General features: G+C 41.6%; 1 protein-coding gene across 3 annotated transcripts in view; it reads left to right on the forward strand.

Moving 5' to 3' along the window:
- Positions 1 to 19,363, forward strand: part of FNDC3B (fibronectin type III domain containing 3B) — a 311,713-nt gene that overhangs the window by 284,688 nt on the left and 7,662 nt on the right. For all 3 annotated transcript variants that reach the window (XM_054580585.1, XM_054580576.1, XM_054580593.1), the window contains exons 24-25: positions 11,297 to 11,463; positions 14,116 to 14,243. In XM_054580585.1, the coding sequence (XP_054436560.1) occupies positions 11,297 to 11,463; positions 14,116 to 14,243 (295 nt within the window). The remainder of the gene's footprint in view (positions 1 to 11,296; positions 11,464 to 14,115; positions 14,244 to 19,363) is intronic.

The raw sequence follows: 19,363 nt of genomic DNA on the forward strand, positions 1-19,363 counted from the left end.
TCTTCATAAGACTCCATGCCCAGGAAACACTCTCGACCACAGAAATCAAATCCAACCTTTCACATAGTATTTATTTAACCTAACTTCATTTCCTCTGAAAATGGCCAATCATAAGGTGGGCAGCTGACCTGTGTTTAAGAATAATTCAGATGCAGAACAAAAGTTAATGATAACGGAAGAATGTTCTATTACCAAAAGTCCAAATCAAAATATCAGGTGAAGCGGTGGGACAGACACAGGCAGCTACTTTTCCTATGGCATACCTGCTGACGCACAAAACCAGTGCTGGTGTAGAGTATTTTTGTCGTTTCCCCTTTGTTCATTATCATATCCTGTTCCTTTACATGGGGAACTGGTTTTGGGAGGCACGGAAGCACTTGTCCAGTCTCCGCACTCCACTCTGCCCTTGAGTGCTTTGACTCGTTTCAGTGCAGTGGAGTGAATCCTGCTGCGTGGAAGGCACTGTTTGAGGTGGGCCCTTCAGTGGATCAAGAGAAAAATCAAGGCCCTGCCTCCCAGAGCATATCAACCTGCAAGTGGTCTTAGAACATTTGTGCCATTGGAATAAAGGGTTCTGGGAACGTGGAGGAGGCAGACATAGGAGCAGAGTACGCTGGGAGTTTGAAGAAAGCAGAGATCATCTGGTTGCAAAGGTCAGGAATGGCTTTTTGAAGCAGGTGACACTTGAACTTGGCTCTGAAAGATCTTCCAAACGCAGTAGTTTGACTACAGAAGGACTAAAAGTGACTGTCCTACCGGAAACTAGTCCCGGTGTAGCAAGCACAGACAGAGTGAGACATCTTTTTTTAGTAGGTGCATTAGAGATGGATGCATACTCACTCAAAGACAAGATCATTCATCTTACCATGCTATGTGCCGGTGGGTGCATTTTCACGGGCTTATTATTGTACTGGCGGGGGACTCCTCAAACTGGAGATGGCTGGCAAGAATAGGAATTGCGGACCAACAGAAAGCATGATAATATGTAAAGCTAGCAATTTGAGAGAAACTTATAAATGAGCCTTTATGGTGTTTCCTGGGCTTTTGGCTTTCATTGGTGGTAGAGAGAACCTTCCATAGAGAACGTTTTCTAGTTGTACTGCAGTGACAGATGGCTCTGCACCAAATCAGCCACCTCTGTCTTGCTGCAGACCTGTCCTGTGCGGGGCAGTCACCTGAGGTCCTCATACAGATAACTGTACAGATGTGCGGAACAAAAGCACTGTGAGCACTGGCCCAAATGAGTATTTTGCTGGGAGACATCTAAATATGCCAGACAGAAAATAGTGCAGGATCTAGTAATCAATACAATGCTCTCCCCCCCGCCCCCCGCGCCAAAAAAGTCACTCAACACTGGCCTTTTAATCAAATAAATGACTTCCCTAAATTTAAATGACAATTTAAGAAAACTTATTATTAGAAACAGTATTTTTCTTAATTTTATGAGCTAGAGTCCAAATTTATCTTTTTAAAATTAGATTCGTCAGTGCTCTCAGAATGTCATTAAAGTGATGGGAATGTAGAGCATAATAAATTCTCTATTCATGGAATAATATTCCTGGGACTTAGTAGGATGAAACATGACCTAATTTAAGTCTGAAGATGACCCTCCTTAGTGCCTTGAAATTGAACTCTTGGAGTGAGTAACCCCTTGAATCTAAGCCTTTAACTTTGCATCTTGTCTCTTGAGCATCTCCTTTTGATAGGAAAATAAGAAAGATGCTAACTTTCCATGAATCCAAAACTCCTGAGATTCTGCACCTATAATAGGTTTACTATGTTCATTTTTTTACCTCTCAATCAGAACTTCTGAAATGATCCAGAGACTTCTGTGTTGGGCCAAAAGAATGTTGGGCCAAAAATATATTTTTAAACTTTGTATTTATTGAGCATCTACCAAGTGCCCGGCATTAAGAGCTTAATGTCTACATTATTTAGTTCTTGAATAAAAAGTGAGATATTTTCTATGATGATAGGACATCTACCATAGCCTTCCACCATCTAGGTAAAAATAATGTTGTTTTTAATAGATTGACTTGATTTCAACTTAATGATTATTAGGAATTTTATACCCACAAAGAAATAAATTACACGTAAGTATTGGACAGACAAAGATGACCAAGGAGTGATTTAGTGCATTCTTCTTAGCAGATCGAGCACAGAACGCCTGAATGTCTTTAATTCCTCTGTATGCAAGAAAAACATAAACCCAAAGTAAACATTTTCATAATTCTGCTTAACCTAATACCAGGATTAGAATGAGAAGGTCAGCTCACGCATTTTAAGGTTGTAACACTGTACTGATGATTTTGAAGGTGCATTTGTCTGTGTTATTGAAATGAAATGTTACGCTACCCTAACAGAATTTGAGTTGGTGCTGATTTTTGTCCTGACCCTCCTGGGTCCATGTTCCCGGTAATTGTACACAGCACTGCGGCAGGAGGAACTTAAGTTCCAGGAATGCATTTATGGTTAATCTGTTGTTCGGGTTTAGTCAGACAGCCAATGTATTTTAGAATAAGGCTCTAGCAAAATAGGGATGGGCAGAGGGCTTTAATAGAGGGTGTAATGACCACATGCTCTCTGTTTAACACGGCCCTTGAGCTCGTGACACTTCCCTTCAGCCAGCAAAACTGGAGGGGCTGTGTAACATGAACAGTATGACTGCCCATTTGCTGTTAGAAAGGGACAGAAAACAACCTGCATAAAGTGACCCTGAAAAATAACACACTAGGCCACTAATAAAAGTGGACAAGTTGTATGAGCACTATGGGAGGAAGAAACCTTAAGTATGCCTATTACAGAGCAAACTCCTGCTTTTGCTTCTCAGAGCATATTGCTGAATTAAATGAAATAAATGTAAGGCAACTAGGTCAAGGCCCACAAGAGATCCTCAGGATTAGTTTCCTTGTTTCCCTGGAATAGTCCTGGATTCACATGATCACATTTATTGGGTAAATGGCATTTTTACATCACCTTTAGTTACCAGAAGACAAATTGTCATTCTCAATCAGGGTGTTAAATCTCTGTTGTAATCCCAGATCTGTTATGAATTTCGAGATGTCTAGAGGCATGTCCCTTAACTTCTTTTTGTCTTAGTGTCTCTCTCTACAAAATAGAGCTAATGATGCCTGCCTCTAGTCCTTGATTACAATGGAAAAGAACACTTCTGTTTCCTAGAAAAGGAGAATTAAAATTCAGCCTACAAAATAAAGAATATTGTCAGCATAGCCAATTTCGGGATAGAATGTCTAGACACAGGCAGAGGTGAGGGTGGTAAATGAACTATTTGATATCTTAATTAAGCCAGAAGTAGAATTCAGATTACAGGGTTTTTTCTTCTAGTTGAAAATAGAATTTCCATCTATTTAAAAATAAATAACTGAATGGAATTGGATAACATTTTTTTCACCATTTTTCCTAAGTCAGGTAAAGTGGAGGCAAGTCCACTAAAGTAGGGGTAGACAAACAGAAATTTGGAAGACTTGGAAGTACATCCTTGAAGAGGAGGTTCATGGTATATATTTGAAAGCAAAGTAGAAGAATGGGAGGTTTCAAAGTTGTCAGATGGTCTTCAGAGATTTGAGACACCCTTTCTTTCAACATAAATAAATCTCTTTTGAGTGCAAGGGGGGAACCCCCCAAAAAAAGCCCAGAATTATCTTCTGGAATGTGGACCCGTTGTAGTACAGGCTTCCCCCGCTAGGTGAGTGTTCTAAGAACCCACCTGTGGCAGTGCACCAGCTGCTGTTGTGAGAGGCTGCGTTCAGCTTCAGTGAATTCATTTTGAAGACTCATTGAGCGTGTTTGCCCATTTCATGATGAGTGATTTAGGAGCACACCTGCCCACACCACACTGCGTGTTCAGTAGTTTTTAACCAAAAATGGCATGACCCCTATGCCCCACCCTCCCTGTTCACCCAGTCTCTCCTGGAACAACTTTTTTTCTTTCCCTGGATGAAAAAAGTCCTCAAAGGGAAACATTTTGCCAATGTGGAAGGGTAAAACAAATGACAGAAGCACTAAAAGGCATTAAAATCGACAAGATCAAAAACTGTTTTGAGCAGTGCATAAACCGTCTCTATAGGTGTATTGCATCAAATGGAGAGTACTTTGAAGGTGACTGAAGTTTAAACATGTAAGAATACATACACAGTATTTTATAAGTGAATTCCGGGTTTGGGGGGGACCCTCTTGTATATAAATAACTTAAGTCCAGTTTGAACAAAAAATTGAAAATAGGAATTTTTTTTTTAATTCTGCATAAAGAGTTTCATCAGTAGCTACAGTGACATTTTGTTTTTTAAAAAGGGAACATAACCGTAAGGTGCTGCAGCCTGATCACTCCCAAGCCAAAGGCCCATCAGCAGCTGGGGGCAAAGACCAGGAATTGAGCTCCTTTCCTCACTGCTGTTTTGGAAATTGCTCTTGGCACTTTTCATGCTCAGCCTGCACATGGGGACTCTCATTAACATCAAAACCAGTTTAGGAAATGCACCTTCCCTGTCTCAGGTGTCCCCTCATGATGCAATCTGCTTCCACCTGCTTCTGCATAGACATGACAGGACTCGGTGTTCTCGGTCGAGTGAGAGCACATACTATTCATTCCTGTTTTTAAACGTCCTCTATTCCCAAACATCACTTCAGTAACGTAGAAAATTCACACACGCGAGCACACACCATAAAGCCCAGGGAACTGAGAAAAAATAAAGACAATGACATGTCATTGTTAAGGGATATAGCCATACTGAGCTTACTAACATCTGTTGATTTGCAATATTGTGAAACATCTTTTGAAATGCGTCCTTTGCAGCCTTGAATAGGTTGCAGGCCATTTGAGGTCAGCAGGTTAGGTCATTTTGACAAGCTGATATTAATGGGCTGCTGTTAGCCTGTAATGGACTAGGAATCATAAGATAGCAACAAAGGAGTGAACACAAAAACCTTAGTGTTAGCTCTTATGTTCTCCTGCAAATTTAAGTTATAAGCTCTCCAAGAACATTCTTGGATATATCTTTTGAAACAAAACTGTTTTTAAAGCACATTTTAAGATTAAATTGTTTATGTATTATTTTTCTCTAAAATTATTTAACAAAAACGTTCAAAGATGTAACATGTCTGGGTTTCTTCCATTACACTTCACTGCAAAAAAGTCATCTTTCAGAATGTTAAAGGTAAAAATACTGAGGTTAAAAGTTATAGCAACCCCCTAGAAGTTCTTTAAAATGTCAAGAATCTGTTGTTTTGCCTTCCTACTGTTTTTGTTTAACATGGATCGTAGAAGTTACTTGGTCCTTTCATTTGGATCTCATAAAAATTTCTGCCAGATGAACAGGACAGTTAGTATTATCCCAAGCATCTGGAAATTCAGACTTGGGAGTTATTAGCTTGTTCAAGTTCACAGTGGCCAAGGTCTTTATACCCCCATGGAGCACTCTGACAGGCAAGCAGAATGAGCAAAATCATTTTGTATTCGCAGATCTGTAGAACTTTTTTTTAAATCACTGATAAACTACCAACATTAAAACCCATGTGCGCTTGCTACTATCCAAGTGTTTAGTTTCAAGAAGACATTCAGTCACACTGCAGCAAGGCCAGGCAGAGCCATAAAAGAATTTATTTAAACTATAAACTTTCAGTGACCCACTCAACCTCCTGCCTTGTTTATGTTTTACTCATAAGTAAATATTTTTTGTGCAAAAGAGCTTTTCTCTCTCTCTCTCTCCATTTTTCTTTTCCCTAAGTAAAAATGCCCAAATTCCCATTAACAGGCAGCACTTAGGCAAGACCCCCGCTCCCATCACCCTGTTTATAGCAGCAGTTTTTGGCCCCTTGGCCTGAGGTCACCAGATGGGGTAGCTGGTACTCACACGCACAGCTTCCACTCTGGCCTCAGGAACGCAAGAGAGAATGGGAATGTCTGCGAGAGGAACGCCTTCTGGGGACATCCTGCAGGCTCCTCCAACGTTGAGAGAGGAGCTAATCATTCATGAACCTTGGCGCTTTGTTATTAGTAACAAGTGCTAGGCGTTTTGTAAGGCGTTCTCCCTGCATTATCCCATTTGATTCTCACAACAACCCCCTGAGGAGTAGGCACTATTATCATAGCCATTTACAGAGGAGGAAGCAGCTACTTGACTCTCTAGAGCCCAAGATCACCAAGCAGTTGAAGCTGAACTCAAGTCTGCTGACTGAAAGATTGCTATTAGCCACTCTGCCTTCAGTCCCTGTGCCAACGGGGCGGCACTGCTGTAGAGCCCCATAGGTGTTTCCATGCTTGTCCTCTCTTTACTTGGTCTTCACAGGAACCCTGCGTCATGGGGCTGATGCCTCCAAAGATACGTGGCCAATGGCAGCAGGGACTGAGGATGGAATAGAAGATCCCTCAGGAACTGCCAGTGTGGGTTCAGGTTGACCTTTAAGGAGCTGTGATACTGTAAGGGGTACCTGTGGCTACATATGCCTTTGCCTAAGCTGATACTAAAGTTACTCAGTGACTTTTGAGCGTCGACTGCAGTCCAGGAACCATGTCACCTGTTATACACTATTTCATTGTGTGTGTATAGCACAGGAACATTCCTATAATAAAAGTAGCCAAGCGAACACTTCATTTTTACTCTTTGGTCACCCAGTTGGTTTCACTTATTTTGTAGAGAGCTATATGTCTGTCTAGCACAGGCTGTTACAGATGGAGCAGAACATCACAGGTTCGGGTGCGCCTATTCCTGCTGCCGCGTAAGCTGGTGGTGGCCCCAGTAAGCTGGAGAGAAGCCTGCATGGGAGGGGTGGAGGGCCACAGCCATCCTCAGGGCGCGTGAGCCTGTCTGGAATCCCTGTGAGGGATCTCTGGGACTCAGCGGACAGAGTCGGAGCCAGCAGATACCATTTGTTGAACCCTTACTATGTGTCAGGCTCAGTGCCAGGCTTTTTACCTACATTTCAGATTAAACAACCCATGAGGTGGATACTGCTCCTCTTTTGCAGACAGGAGAAACGGACACTTAGCAGGGGCGAGTGACTGGGCAGTAAGAGGCAGAGCTGAGATTGGCTACCAGCCTTCCTGGGTCCAAGTCCCAGCGCTCCACCACTTTCCACCCACAGCGCTGGGGGGAGATGGGGAGAAGGGAAGGGTAGTCCAGTCTTGACCAGGCAACAGAGTCCAGGGTGTGGCCAGGGGGAAGCACGTTTCTCCCCACCTAGTGTGTCCCTGTTGCCTGAGCCATGCCCACCATCAAAAATCAAGGGATTGAGGTCTTAGGAGAGTTTATCTTTTGCGGGTTAGGCACCCCAGTTGTTTTATGTGCTCCCCATATTCCCAGGTGATTTCTTCCCATTCCAGGGTCTTCTCCCTTCCCCCAGGCTTGGGCAGTGCACGCCAAGGTAGCATGGATCAGGCCTTCAAGCCAACCAGACTTCTGTCATTCCCTGGCTGTGACTCATGTCCCAGGACCTGTGGCCCATGAACATGTGTAGGCTCCAAGCACTGACCTGGGCCCTCTCCATATAAGGGAGTGGGAGAGGGTCAGGAAAGCTGGAGAGCTACTGTCTTCTTCATGGCAAAACTCTGCCCTGCGCTCTGCTCCCTTGGTTGCATTTGAAATGTGGAGTCTTCCATCACTCTGTCTGAGGAAGCGTAGCACATTTCATTCTATCACCAAAGGCCTTTCACTTACTTATTAATGAATTTCCAGATGAAGTTGGCCTTTAAAAAATAAAAATTTAGGAGAGAAAGAATTAAGTTGGTCTTTGTAAAACAAATTAATGAATATTGTTAATCTCTCTCCGAGTGGTTGTAGCTACAGGGCATGTTAACCTACGGAGCCTCCTAAAGAGGCCCCTGGGCAGCTGGCGTAGATCACCACCCTCTGAAGGAAGACAATTCTTTTTTTCTCCTGCCTCTTGGAATCATGGGAAATAATTGCAGAATTGGGATGAAAGAGAGATTGCACTTTTTGTGTTGTCTTGCCTGCTTTTTATTTTGTTCCAGTTGGCCTTTGTTGTTTGAAATGGAAGTTATTACTGTCAACGTGCACAGAAAGATTTTGGGATCAACATTTATCTGAGGCCTACTCTGTGTGGACACTTTGACATGAGCCATCACGTTGAGTCCCACCACGGTGCGCTGAAGGAGGGACTCTTGCTTGTGCTTCACTGACGACAGGTCCACATGTGAGAGAGCGAACAGCCTTAAACACACCGTGGATGGGGCCCCACAGCTGACGGCCGAGGCCAGTGCTGGGCCTGGCCTGCGGGGCAGCCTCTCTCACCACACAGCTGACTTTCCACCAGGGGAAGAGGCACTGGTATAGACGGTCCCTCAGAAAGGAAGGTGGAGTTTCTTTGATAAAATCCTGTCTTCTCAGCATTGTTAAATGATTAGAGCCAACACAATTGAGTGACTACTACCTGTCACGGCTGTCCTAAGCCCTCTTCTTTTATTAACCCATTTAAACTTCACAACAGATCTGTGAGGCCAGTGCTGTCGCTACAGCCAGTGACTCAGCCTGCAGTGCCTGAGCTGGTCACAGAACCTGCGTTTACAGAGAGCGTATCAGTTACTCAGATGGGTATAGAAGAAGCACACCACCAGTGTGACCCCTTAAAGTCTTTCAGAATTAATACCCTTAAAATTAGACTGAAAGTGCCAAACTGGCTATTATCATTTGAAGATATATTTGGAACCTAAAATTAGAGGTGAGATTTTCTGAAGGATTTTATTTCCTGACTGTTAAACTGACTTAGGTGTAGAATTTAACTAGAATTTGTTTACTTGTGCATTGTATACATTACTTTGTTAAAACAGTAAAATAATATGAAATTAGAAATAATTGGTCAATGATTTCCACATTATAAAAAGTGTTAATACCACATTTTCCTCATCCCTTTCACCCCACAATCTCATTCTTGAAGCTTGCTTTCTGCTCTCAGCTATTTATTTCCTTAAGAAGAGGGTGACGGAAACCTGTGAAATGAGAAAAATATGAACTCTTAAGCAATGTGCAGGCTCACTGTTTCTGAAATGGCTCCCCACGGGATGAGACGATTCGGGGAAGGTCCTCGGACGGCAACGGGTACAGCCGTCTTGCTTCATTGCTCAGGCCCGGGGGGGACATGGCACAACTATTTTTCTAGGTGGCCATTTAGTGTGGGATTGACGCTGTTGATGTTGGGCTGTCTTGGAACAGTAATCCAACCCTCAAGGTTCCTGATGTCTCCCCACGCCCCACCTCCTTGCCCCATGCACCTGCTTAATTACATGACATAGGAATTAGCCACCGTCTCTTTTAGCTATTTCCATACACATTTTGAGAACAAAATAAGAATACTCGCCTCTTCCCCTCCACCCTTCAAATTTCTTTAATGCCTTTCCTGGGGGGGCGGGAGGTCAGGCAAAGCAGGGATGGCTTTCGTGAAGCAGCAAGCAGGTTGTGATTTATCATCGCTGGGACAGACAGCAGGCTAAATTAAAGGACCAGTCAGAGATAGGCTTATTCTACTGCCTACATATACATATTGAACTTATTTTCAAGGAAACACTCTTCTTAGAGGAGGGGATGATAGGAAACCAGTGCTGTTGGTAGTAGTGCTCTCCAAACTCCTTTAAAAACCAGGCTTTATTCTAAGTTTGTAATGAAGACATAACACTTTTTACTTCTTAAACCATGACTTCCATTTTGTAGTATAATTAAGGGCAATTACTCAGGTTAGAGATTTGGGCCAGGTGAGGCTGAGTTAATAAATAGCTATTTGCCTCTAGCATTAGCAAGGGTATCTTCATTAAGGCGGTGATGTGTCAAGAGCACTGAATAGGTTGCCATGGTATTTGCGGGTTTCAGCATGGCTTTCCTGAAATGAAAATGTTCAGCCTTCAGTAAAAGGTGCTTCCTTAGAGAGCAAAGCAGAAGGAACGTTTAACAGGTGAAGTGACTATGGCTCAGGGACTCGATTGCAAAGGCTGATGAAGGCATGGAAATTTTAAAGTAAGTGTTGATTCTGATGGGTTTTATTAAAAAAGTTGTAGAAGCTCTATCCATCCATCCATATACCCACAGGGTCTGTTCTCTAGCACATGGAAAAGCTGCCTCTCTTCTTCAGAAAACCCTGCCTGCGCACAGGACCAACTAACCCCCAGGGATTAGGTTTTATTCAGCTTTGAATCCCAGAGCCTGGCACACAGCAGATGTTCAGATGTTTGCTAAATGAATGCATGCATTTTGCTTACCCCTTAGGCCAAATCGACCTAAGAGTCACATTTTGAATTATGATTCTATCACTGACTAACTTCCAGCAGTATCTGAACACAACTGATTGTCCTCAGATGCTGTGACAAAGTACTGAAAACTGGGAAAACCACCTGGCCTGTGTGGGGACAAGGCAACGCTGGAATAGCTCGTGTAGGGTTCTCACAGTGTCTCTGGACCAGCAGGATTCAGATCTTGAATCTACTAAAGAGTCTGGATAGCTTATGGGAACTTATGTTATTTCCAGAATTTTACAAGTAGCTATAAAAAGACAAATGATGACTGTATGTTGTAGTTACAAGTATGCAGTTTCATTGTGAAAATAGTAATTTTTCAAGATGCTTATTTTTTCATCTGCCTTCTATGCTTATGTTTCATGGAAATATTAATAAGCAGGGAAGTACAAATATTTTATCTGGTTCAAACAGGAGAAGGATCCAGAAGCTGCCAGTCAAGACTGGTTAGCCTACCTGTGCTATTTTTCTCTTATTTTGATTAACTATGATGGATAATTATGAGCAAAGTATTTTTTTTCTTTTTTTTCCTAAGATTTATAATCCTAAATGTGTTCTTACTAGTTTTGGAAATGGGCTTTGAAAGATCTGGGAAAGATAACAGTTAAAATTTAAGTATTTTCTAGCTAAATCTACATTATTTGGAAAATTCAGGTAGAGGACACTATGTTTCTTAGGTGCCCAGTTAACATTAACATCATTGCCTAGTACATAGTAGAAGGTAGATTAGGTTAACAGTATCTTGATGATGAAAAATTTGAAATTTTATTGAAAAATAAAAGTATAAACAAGTAATGTTTTTAGAATCTATAGCATAACCAAAGCGATCTCATTCTAAACCTCATATGTATTTAAATCTGTTTTTATTTATAAAGGTATATTAGACCCTAAGCTGTAACACAGCAATCGGTTGATTATTATAATTCAGACTGTATAGGAAGCATTTACCAAGTTGGCCTAATCTGCTCCACTAGTTTGTATCATAATTTCTTGTCAGTAATAAAAGTTTATGTGGCTAATGGATTCGGCTCCTTCTTCTAGGTTTATTTCAATCTACAGAGGACCCAGCCACACCTACAAGGTCCAGAGACTGACGGAATTCACCTGCTACTCCTTCCGAATCCAGGCAGCGAGCGAGGCTGGGGAAGGGCCCTTCTCAGAAACCTACACCTTCAGCACAACCAAGAGTGTCCCCCCCACCATCAAAGGTTTGTAGGCAGTGTGTTTCGGCCTGATCTCTGGTGAGAGTGAGGAAAGGTTGTGACTCAGAGTAGGAGCTACAATTCTGACTTTAGGTATAGTCTTCTAATATTTCTAATGTCACCAAGATATTACCAAGAGAACTTTCTAAAAGAAAAGATGTAGGGAAATCGGTTTTAAATGAGAAGGCTTAAAGGAGATGGCCTACCAAAAGACTTGCTCAAGTACGTGGAAATGATTATTACAAATAATTTAATAGTAACTAGATGGACAAAGAAAAGAAACAGACCTGAGTGACAGCCTTCAGTTAGAAGCGAGAGTGAATTCCTGATGTAGCACTAAGGACAATTTACTGTGGAAGGTTTGAGAGTCTCCCCTCCCAAAGACATTGAGGAAAAGCAGAGGTTGCTAGAGATTAGAGACTGCTGTAGGCAGCTTTGGCAACCTGTTCTCCCAGTCCACAGCTCTCACTGGGGAGAGACGCCTTTGGCAGCCGTAGTCTGTTCTCATCTCCTTGAGGTTTGTGAGTGACTAGTTTACTCTCTGCCCTCTTCATGGAGTTAGGGCAGAAGCCAAAGCCACTCAGCCCAGGTACTCCCTCCGACGGACCTGCCGAGCCCTCATTTCCCAGTTCCAGCTGTAGCATTACGCCTTCTGCCCAGCTGGCTCAGCAAGCAAGGCAGATGGCCTCGGAGTAAAGCCGGCCGGGCCTTTCCCACCCAGCCTTGGGCGTAGGCCCCACCCCTTCATGGACTCCTGAACTCTACCCTCCCCAGTATCATGATCCTTGTGAAGGTCCCTACTGTCTGTCTTTGAGGGGGCGGGCAGTATTGGTGGCTTTATCCAGCTGCTGCCTAAAATGACCTTGAGGTTGACGGACAGACTACCTGAACCAGGTTTTCTGTGGGTGAAAGTGAGGGTTTGCTATATTGTCAAGTTGGGGGTGGGGGTGGGGAGCACAACCTGTAAAAAGGTCCTATATGTGTGTGTCCCCAGGAGCAAAGCCGTCCGACTTGCTGCTTCCGCGTGCAGGAGCTCTGTCAGCTGCCACCACAGCTCAGAGTTCATTACAGGGGGCGGGGGGCCACCAGGACCCGAGTCAGGGCCTGGCTTGGATTCTGTGCAGTTTTCCCTTCGTTCCTTGCAGGGTGCTCTGTGGTAAATACCTCCCCCTGCTTCCTGCCCCGCAGCGGTCCAGAAGCTCTTTGGCAGTTGCTTTCTCATGTGGCTAAGAAATTAGGGTAAATGGATGGACACATGCAAGGCCTGGCTGGATCACTTGGGCAGGAAATGCCCCGGCCCTTTAGCATAGCTTTGCCTTTCAGCTGTAACAGAAGAGATTCCCAAACCCACTGTGGCTGGCAGGTGTTACTGGGATGCAGGTTTGCCTGCTCACATTAGCAAGCTCTGCCTCTCAAAGTGATTGTCGGTGGAGACTCATTTTGTAGAAAGCGGAACGCTGAATTGATGGCGCTTGGTTTTCATGGCACATTTACTTCAGAAGGACAGTGTCCTCACACGGCCGCTTGATCAGGGCTCTCCCTCTTCCTCTTAAACTCAGGAAAGTGTTGTCTTAGCTGGAGGACTGTTTAGTCTGATACGATTTTTTATTTAGTTTTTCTGTAAATTGCTTGGAGTTTTGACCAACTAATTCCAACTTTTTTTTAAAGAAAACCTTTATTTTTCTGAATCAGTCTTATACAGAATTACAAGTAGAAACAAATGTCTCTAAAGACTTAATGTTATGTAATTAGAAATTAAAGAATAAAGAGGTTCAGAGAGAGTAACTACATGTTCTAGTTTAAAAAAAATAGAAAAATAGATATTGAACTAAGCTGTAGATGCAGCGGTGTCCAACACCGGGCTGCATGCGGACCAACACAAATCATAAATTTACTTAAAATCCTTTTTTGTTGGCTCATCAGTTTTCATTAGTGTTTGTGTATTTAATGTGTGGCTCAAGACAAGTCTTCTTCCAGTGTGGTCCAGACATGCCAAAAGGTTGGACACCCCTGCTGGAGCTATAGCATAAGCTATGAGAAAATATTTAACTTTAAACCAGAATGAGTCCAGTAGGTGCAAAATAAACTAAAAACTATAAATATATGGTCATTTTATAAGTTTTCAGTGCTGCCCATTCCCTGGAATATGTGTCAGATGACACCTGCTTCTCAACTCTTCCTTAGATGCTCACAGAGATGGGACTTTTTCTCCCCTCAAACTACCTAACATTTCAAATTCATTTCTCATTTTAATCTGCCTTACATTATGTTTCTTTTTGTACTTGTTTCATACTTTACTGTCCCCTCCCCTCAGAGCTTAATTTCCTTGAATGCAGGGTTTATGCTACCTATTTTTGCATTCCCCAAACTACCTAGTCCAGGACCTAGTCAGAGAAGATTCTCCATAGCCATTGGAAAAAGAACAAAAATTTAGTCCAGGCCCAGCAGTTAAATCGATATGGTATGAACAAAGGCTGTTTCACCTTTGACCTGTCACAGAGTGTCCTCCCTGGGGAAGGGGCACCCGCTGGTGTGAGGGGAGGCTGGGCCCAGAGCCCCGCCTCAGGGCAGGCACCATGCAAGCCCTCCCCTACTCTCTAATATGGCCAATGTGACGCTTTTCATTTTGATCTTGAATGTGAATCATCTGTATTTCAGCACCTCGGGTAACACAGTTAGAAGGAAATTCATGTGAAATTTTATGGGAGACGGTACCACCAATGAAAGGCGACCCCGTCCACTACGTTCTGCAGGTATTGGTTGGAAGAGAATCCGAGTACAAACAGGTGAGAACCAGTGTGCATGGCGCGTGTGGGGCTGTCCGAGTCAGGCTGGCCCTTCGCCTTTCCCTGTTGCCTTGAATGATTCAGTGACCAGTGAGATACGTTTTTCTTAAAATCAATTGTAGAAACTGTCTACATCACCCAATACCTAGTTCTGTAGGGCTTACAAGCCCTAGTTTACATTTTATTTTGTACATGATGGTATTCCTCTTAAACTTTCAGTTCCCAGGCATAATCTAGTAAAAAGTGTTAAGTTCCGTATTTGTATTTGATGTTGGCAGTGATGTTTGCAAATATCAAAGTCTGTATATAATTGAAAACTAAAGTGCCAATGGTTTTACTGTAGAGGAGAGGTAGTCTCTACTTAACTACTGAAGTCTATGTCCTCTCTGCCTCTTTAATAGAAGTTATAATGGAAGAATAAGGAATATGACCTACCGAATGTTGTGGTCTGTGATTTAGAAGCTCTAGGACACTGCTCGCCACCCTTTCATGTGCATGGGAATCTATTAAAATGCAGACTCTGATTCAGTCAGTCTGGAGTGAGGGTTCAAGTGCCCAGGTGATGCTGGTTCATGGACTATAATTTGCGTAGCAAATTGTACAGCTCACATAATAAACACATGCAAGAAAAAATATAATTGGAATCCAGCCAAATAAAGATTTTGGTATTATGATTTTTCACACCCTTTTTCGGTTCTTAATTCTCACAAATCCACACATTATAAGTTACTGGCAATTAAAGATTCAGATACTCTATAGGCTCCTATAATGTTCCAGGAACTTAGTAACTATCTATGTGAAATCAGGGTTCCATTACTACATTAGGAAAGCTGAGGCCCAGTCTTTATCAATGCTTTCAATAGAGTCATGCATTTATATCAAACTCAGAAAATTGAGGATAAATTGCCACCTGTCTTCTGAATTAGCATAATTTGTGAAAACTTCTCTATTCCGCTTTTGAGCCTCCAGGTAACACAAATCAAGTTGAAGATCACTTGAGTCAGAGTTTTTGTTAAATTAATGGTTGACATTCCTTGTATAGTAATAATACTTGCAAATGAAAATGTATTAAAATGAACCAAAGAACTTTTGGTACATTTTACTGTACTTCCTTAATATGAAGTGTCAGATAAAAGAATGAATTTCTTTCAGCACATTTTGCAAAAACTCTATTTTAACTACAACACCCACCATTATTCATTAACATCAGTGGATGATGTCGCTAAAGTTCCTGTCACTCCTCTTTAAATAAGAGCCAAAACACTACTGTTCCTTTTCACTCTCCAATCTCATCATATACAGTATATCCCATTTCAAAGTAAGTAATTTTACGTGTGTAACTGTTTCAGCTTACCAGGAAGATAGGGTTGGTTTCAGGGTCTCAGCTCAGACAGGGAGCAGATGATTTTCCCACCAGATTTAGTCATCTTTAACCCTATGGTAGCATCGCCCTGTTCCATAGCAGTGTAAAAATGGATAAAAGATGAAATGTTACAGAATTTCACAGTGTATTACTTGACACTTAAAAATGTCATACTCCCAACAGTACATTCATTGCATATTCGTCATTGTACTTTTAAAAACCTTTTATACCATGTCCCATGCTTTTCCACCAGTTCTTGGAAACAGGTGTTCTTAAAGCACAGTGATTACTGTTTTATATTTAAAAAGCAGCATTATTTGGTCATTATCTATACATGTCAGGCATTGTCAAAATATAGGTAAATTCACTCGGTCATCTAGATTTTATTGACAGATTGGCTGTTTTGAATCTGCTGTTTAATGTTATATATTTAGACCCATGGGCATATAAATGTTAAAATAATACACAATCCCACGTATGCCTCAGAATATATTTCTTATTTGTAAACAGTTACAAATGAAGCACAGTACTACAGGGCAGGCTTAGTAGATAGGCGTTAGTATTCTTCACATAACTATGTCTTCCCTACATTTACCAAGAAATGATTACGGTTGGTAACAGTACATGAAAAGCCACAGTTGAGTCAGGGACAAATTGTACTGAGTTTTTTGCTTTTCCCTATTCAATAAACATTAAGTGAAACATGATGTTTTGGAGTACTTCATTCACTTGTTTTGGACACGAGATAGGGAATGAAAGCTATTTATATTATGTGTGCAGAGTAATGGTTAAAATAATTATAGTCCAGAGATAACAGGCTTTGAATTCACAGAAAATGAGAGCGCATCATTGCTGCGCGTAACCCGCTGCAGAGGCGCACGCTGCTGGGAGCACTGCATCGGCCTCCATCACAGCCCCCGTCGGACGGGACCCGCTACTGTATGCGCTGCTTTTCTCATGTTTATTTTCCTAGGACTGGCACACAGCTAGGCACTCATAGATGTTTCCTGTAAGCACAGAAGAGGCAGTTTCAAAGGAACAGAGTTATTTAAACTTAACAATGGTTAAGAGAATAAGCTTCAGCATGGCGTGCATTTAGAAATGATGTTTGTAACTTAGGGGAAAAAATATCACCTGTAACAGGAGGATATCCTTCTGAACCCCAGGCTTCTCTTTACAGCAACATATGGCAAAGGCCAAGGACTTTGCTGATGTTTTGCTTGAAACATTGACCTCGCCTTTGCCTTGGTTCTAGCTAATTAGCTTTCTTTTGTTCACCTCTCATGATGTGGGATGAGCAGCTGGTTTTAATTATGAAACAATCAATTAACTTAAAGTATTAAATCCTCACCTGAAATTTACTCCGCATTAGGTTGTGTGCTTATCTTGATTTGGCTTTTCTGCCACTTAATAAACATTCCGACCATACTTTTTTTTTTAAGAAGCTTAAAAACTGCTTTTCAGTCAATATTAATTGAAAAAGATTCTTGAAAAGAATGAAAATTGTATAGAGGTATGCATTTGCACTAGATACAACAGTTTATTACATACATAAGAATCTAGTGAAATGGTTCATATTCACATTCCTGTGCAGAAAGCAATAATTTTTATCAAAAATATTTTAATATAAACATTGAAGATGAGAAAAAGGTAATAAATTATAAGACATTATTACCTCTTAAGAGCCAGAATTTGTGACCAATTATTTGTTGCATTAAGAAGACCTTTGAAGCATCTGAAAATTTATAGAGCTCCGTATTTAATTTGATGGCATCTCTCTCTCAATATATTTCTACTTAGTGTCATTTTAGAATGTAGTACTGGACGTGTAGCGATTCGTCATGGTATCACATAAGTTACTGCAAGTAAAGATCTTATCTGAATAGAACTTAGTCTTGGAGCCTACATATTTTTTTAATGGCTTTCAATTTAATTCCCTAACAAATTAAACCCTGAGGCTATGACTGTCTCATGCACTGTTTTGGGGTTTTTTTTTTTGTTGTTTTTTTCATGGGTAAAGCATCACATCCAAAGCAAAATAAGAATAGATCAAGAGGGAGATATTTAAAAGTCATCATTTATTTTACTGATTCTTAGGTGGGGTTTTTAGGTTTACAGATCCCTTTGAGTATCAGAAAAAGGTGGTGAATCCTCACACCAGAAAAGTCCTCATGCCTGCATTTATTTTAAATTTCATATGAAATAAATTTATATTCAGTTTCCTGGAGTCCACATTCCTTGGGTCTATGGAGAAACTGTTAGGTGCTTTGTGTGCACTGTGAGGGCTGCCTGGCGTACACAAACAGCAGGGATAGTGTCCGTGGTGCTTGCGTGCCCGCAGGGGTGAAAACAGCACACCTCGGAGGCGGGTTCCGTCACTAGCCGGGCCTGTCCTCTGACTCAGACGCACAGAGCCTGCCCTGCCTTGCACCCTCTACAGAGAAGCCAAGGTTGTCCTGTGCCTCCCGTAGTCATGTGATGTTGGAGAAAGTGCTTCATCTTGCTGAGCCTTGGTTGTCTTGTAAAAAAGTGGGGACACTGACCCTCTAGCTCAGGGTTCCTGTGAAAAAATCACATTGGCTCAGTCTTGAGAAGGCACCATGGGAGTGACAGTGCTGCACAGTTGTGTCCCCCTTCCCAGTTTTTGGGAGAGGCGTGACCTCAGGAAAAAGACGCAGGCACTGGTCCCGGTACAAGCCTCCGATGATCTGCCCCCAAAGGCTTTCTTTTTAAGGGACTTCAGCTACACGGCATGTTTTTCTCAATTAAGAATCTCACACATTCTTCATTTTGGTTACATTGGTATTACTTTAACCCCTGTCCCCTTTTTGGAATAAACATGTCAAAATTACTTCAAAATATATTGTATGTCGAATCAAGAATGGAAATTGTCTTTATAAAAATAATATTGCTTATGTACTTATTGCAATATTATGATTGGTTACTTCAATAAAGAACATCCTAAGAGGCCGGGAGGCACGGCCCACTGCCCTGCCAAGGAGAGCGGCCCAGCCTGGGGGCCTCGCTGGAGGCCCGTGATTCTGTGATCTCAGGGCTGTGATTATTTACACAAAAACAAATCAGTTAACTTAGACCTCAGGAAACAGAACCCTCAGGAAATGGGGTTTGGGGATGTTTTAATTTTCCCCTAGCTAAGAATTAATCCAAAAGGCTTAGTAAGCATTGTTGACTATTTCTAAAGTAATTTGAAACTATCAATACACTGAAAATAACTTAATCATTGTTAATGATGTCATTTTTTTTACAATGATGGCTGCGCCCATACTAAACTCCTGTTGCCTCTCTGGTTTGTGTGTGTCTTCTGATACTTAGCACTCATTTATTTCAAAGAGTGTGGTATAAGAACATCTACTGTTAAGTATTTGAGGGTTCTAATTAGAACTCATTCACTGAGCATCTACTTGGTTCAAGCCATTGTGCTGGGTGCTGTGGAGTTACTATAACACAGTCCCATGTATAATAATACTTAGCATAAATATTTCTTTTTAAAAGATAGTATTAACATTATATTGGCAATGCTTGTGAAAGAGGGGAGCCATTCTAATTAAAACTTAAGAATAGCTAAAAGAAAAGCATTTACAAATTAAAGCCTGACTCTTGATTGGACTGGTCATTAAGGAAGTTTCCTTCAATTAGATATTTATTTTCCTTCACTGACATTTTTGCCTAATAATCATTAGACAAAAGGAAGTTTCCTTCAATTACACATTCATTTTCCATATTCCTTCACTAAGAT

Source organism: Pteronotus mesoamericanus, unplaced genomic scaffold (genome assembly GCF_021234165.1).
Source record: "Pteronotus mesoamericanus isolate MK-2021 breed Mesoamerican mustached bat unplaced genomic scaffold, CSHL_Meso_final contig_116, whole genome shotgun sequence".
NCBI lineage: Eukaryota > Metazoa > Chordata > Mammalia > Chiroptera > Mormoopidae > Pteronotus > Pteronotus mesoamericanus.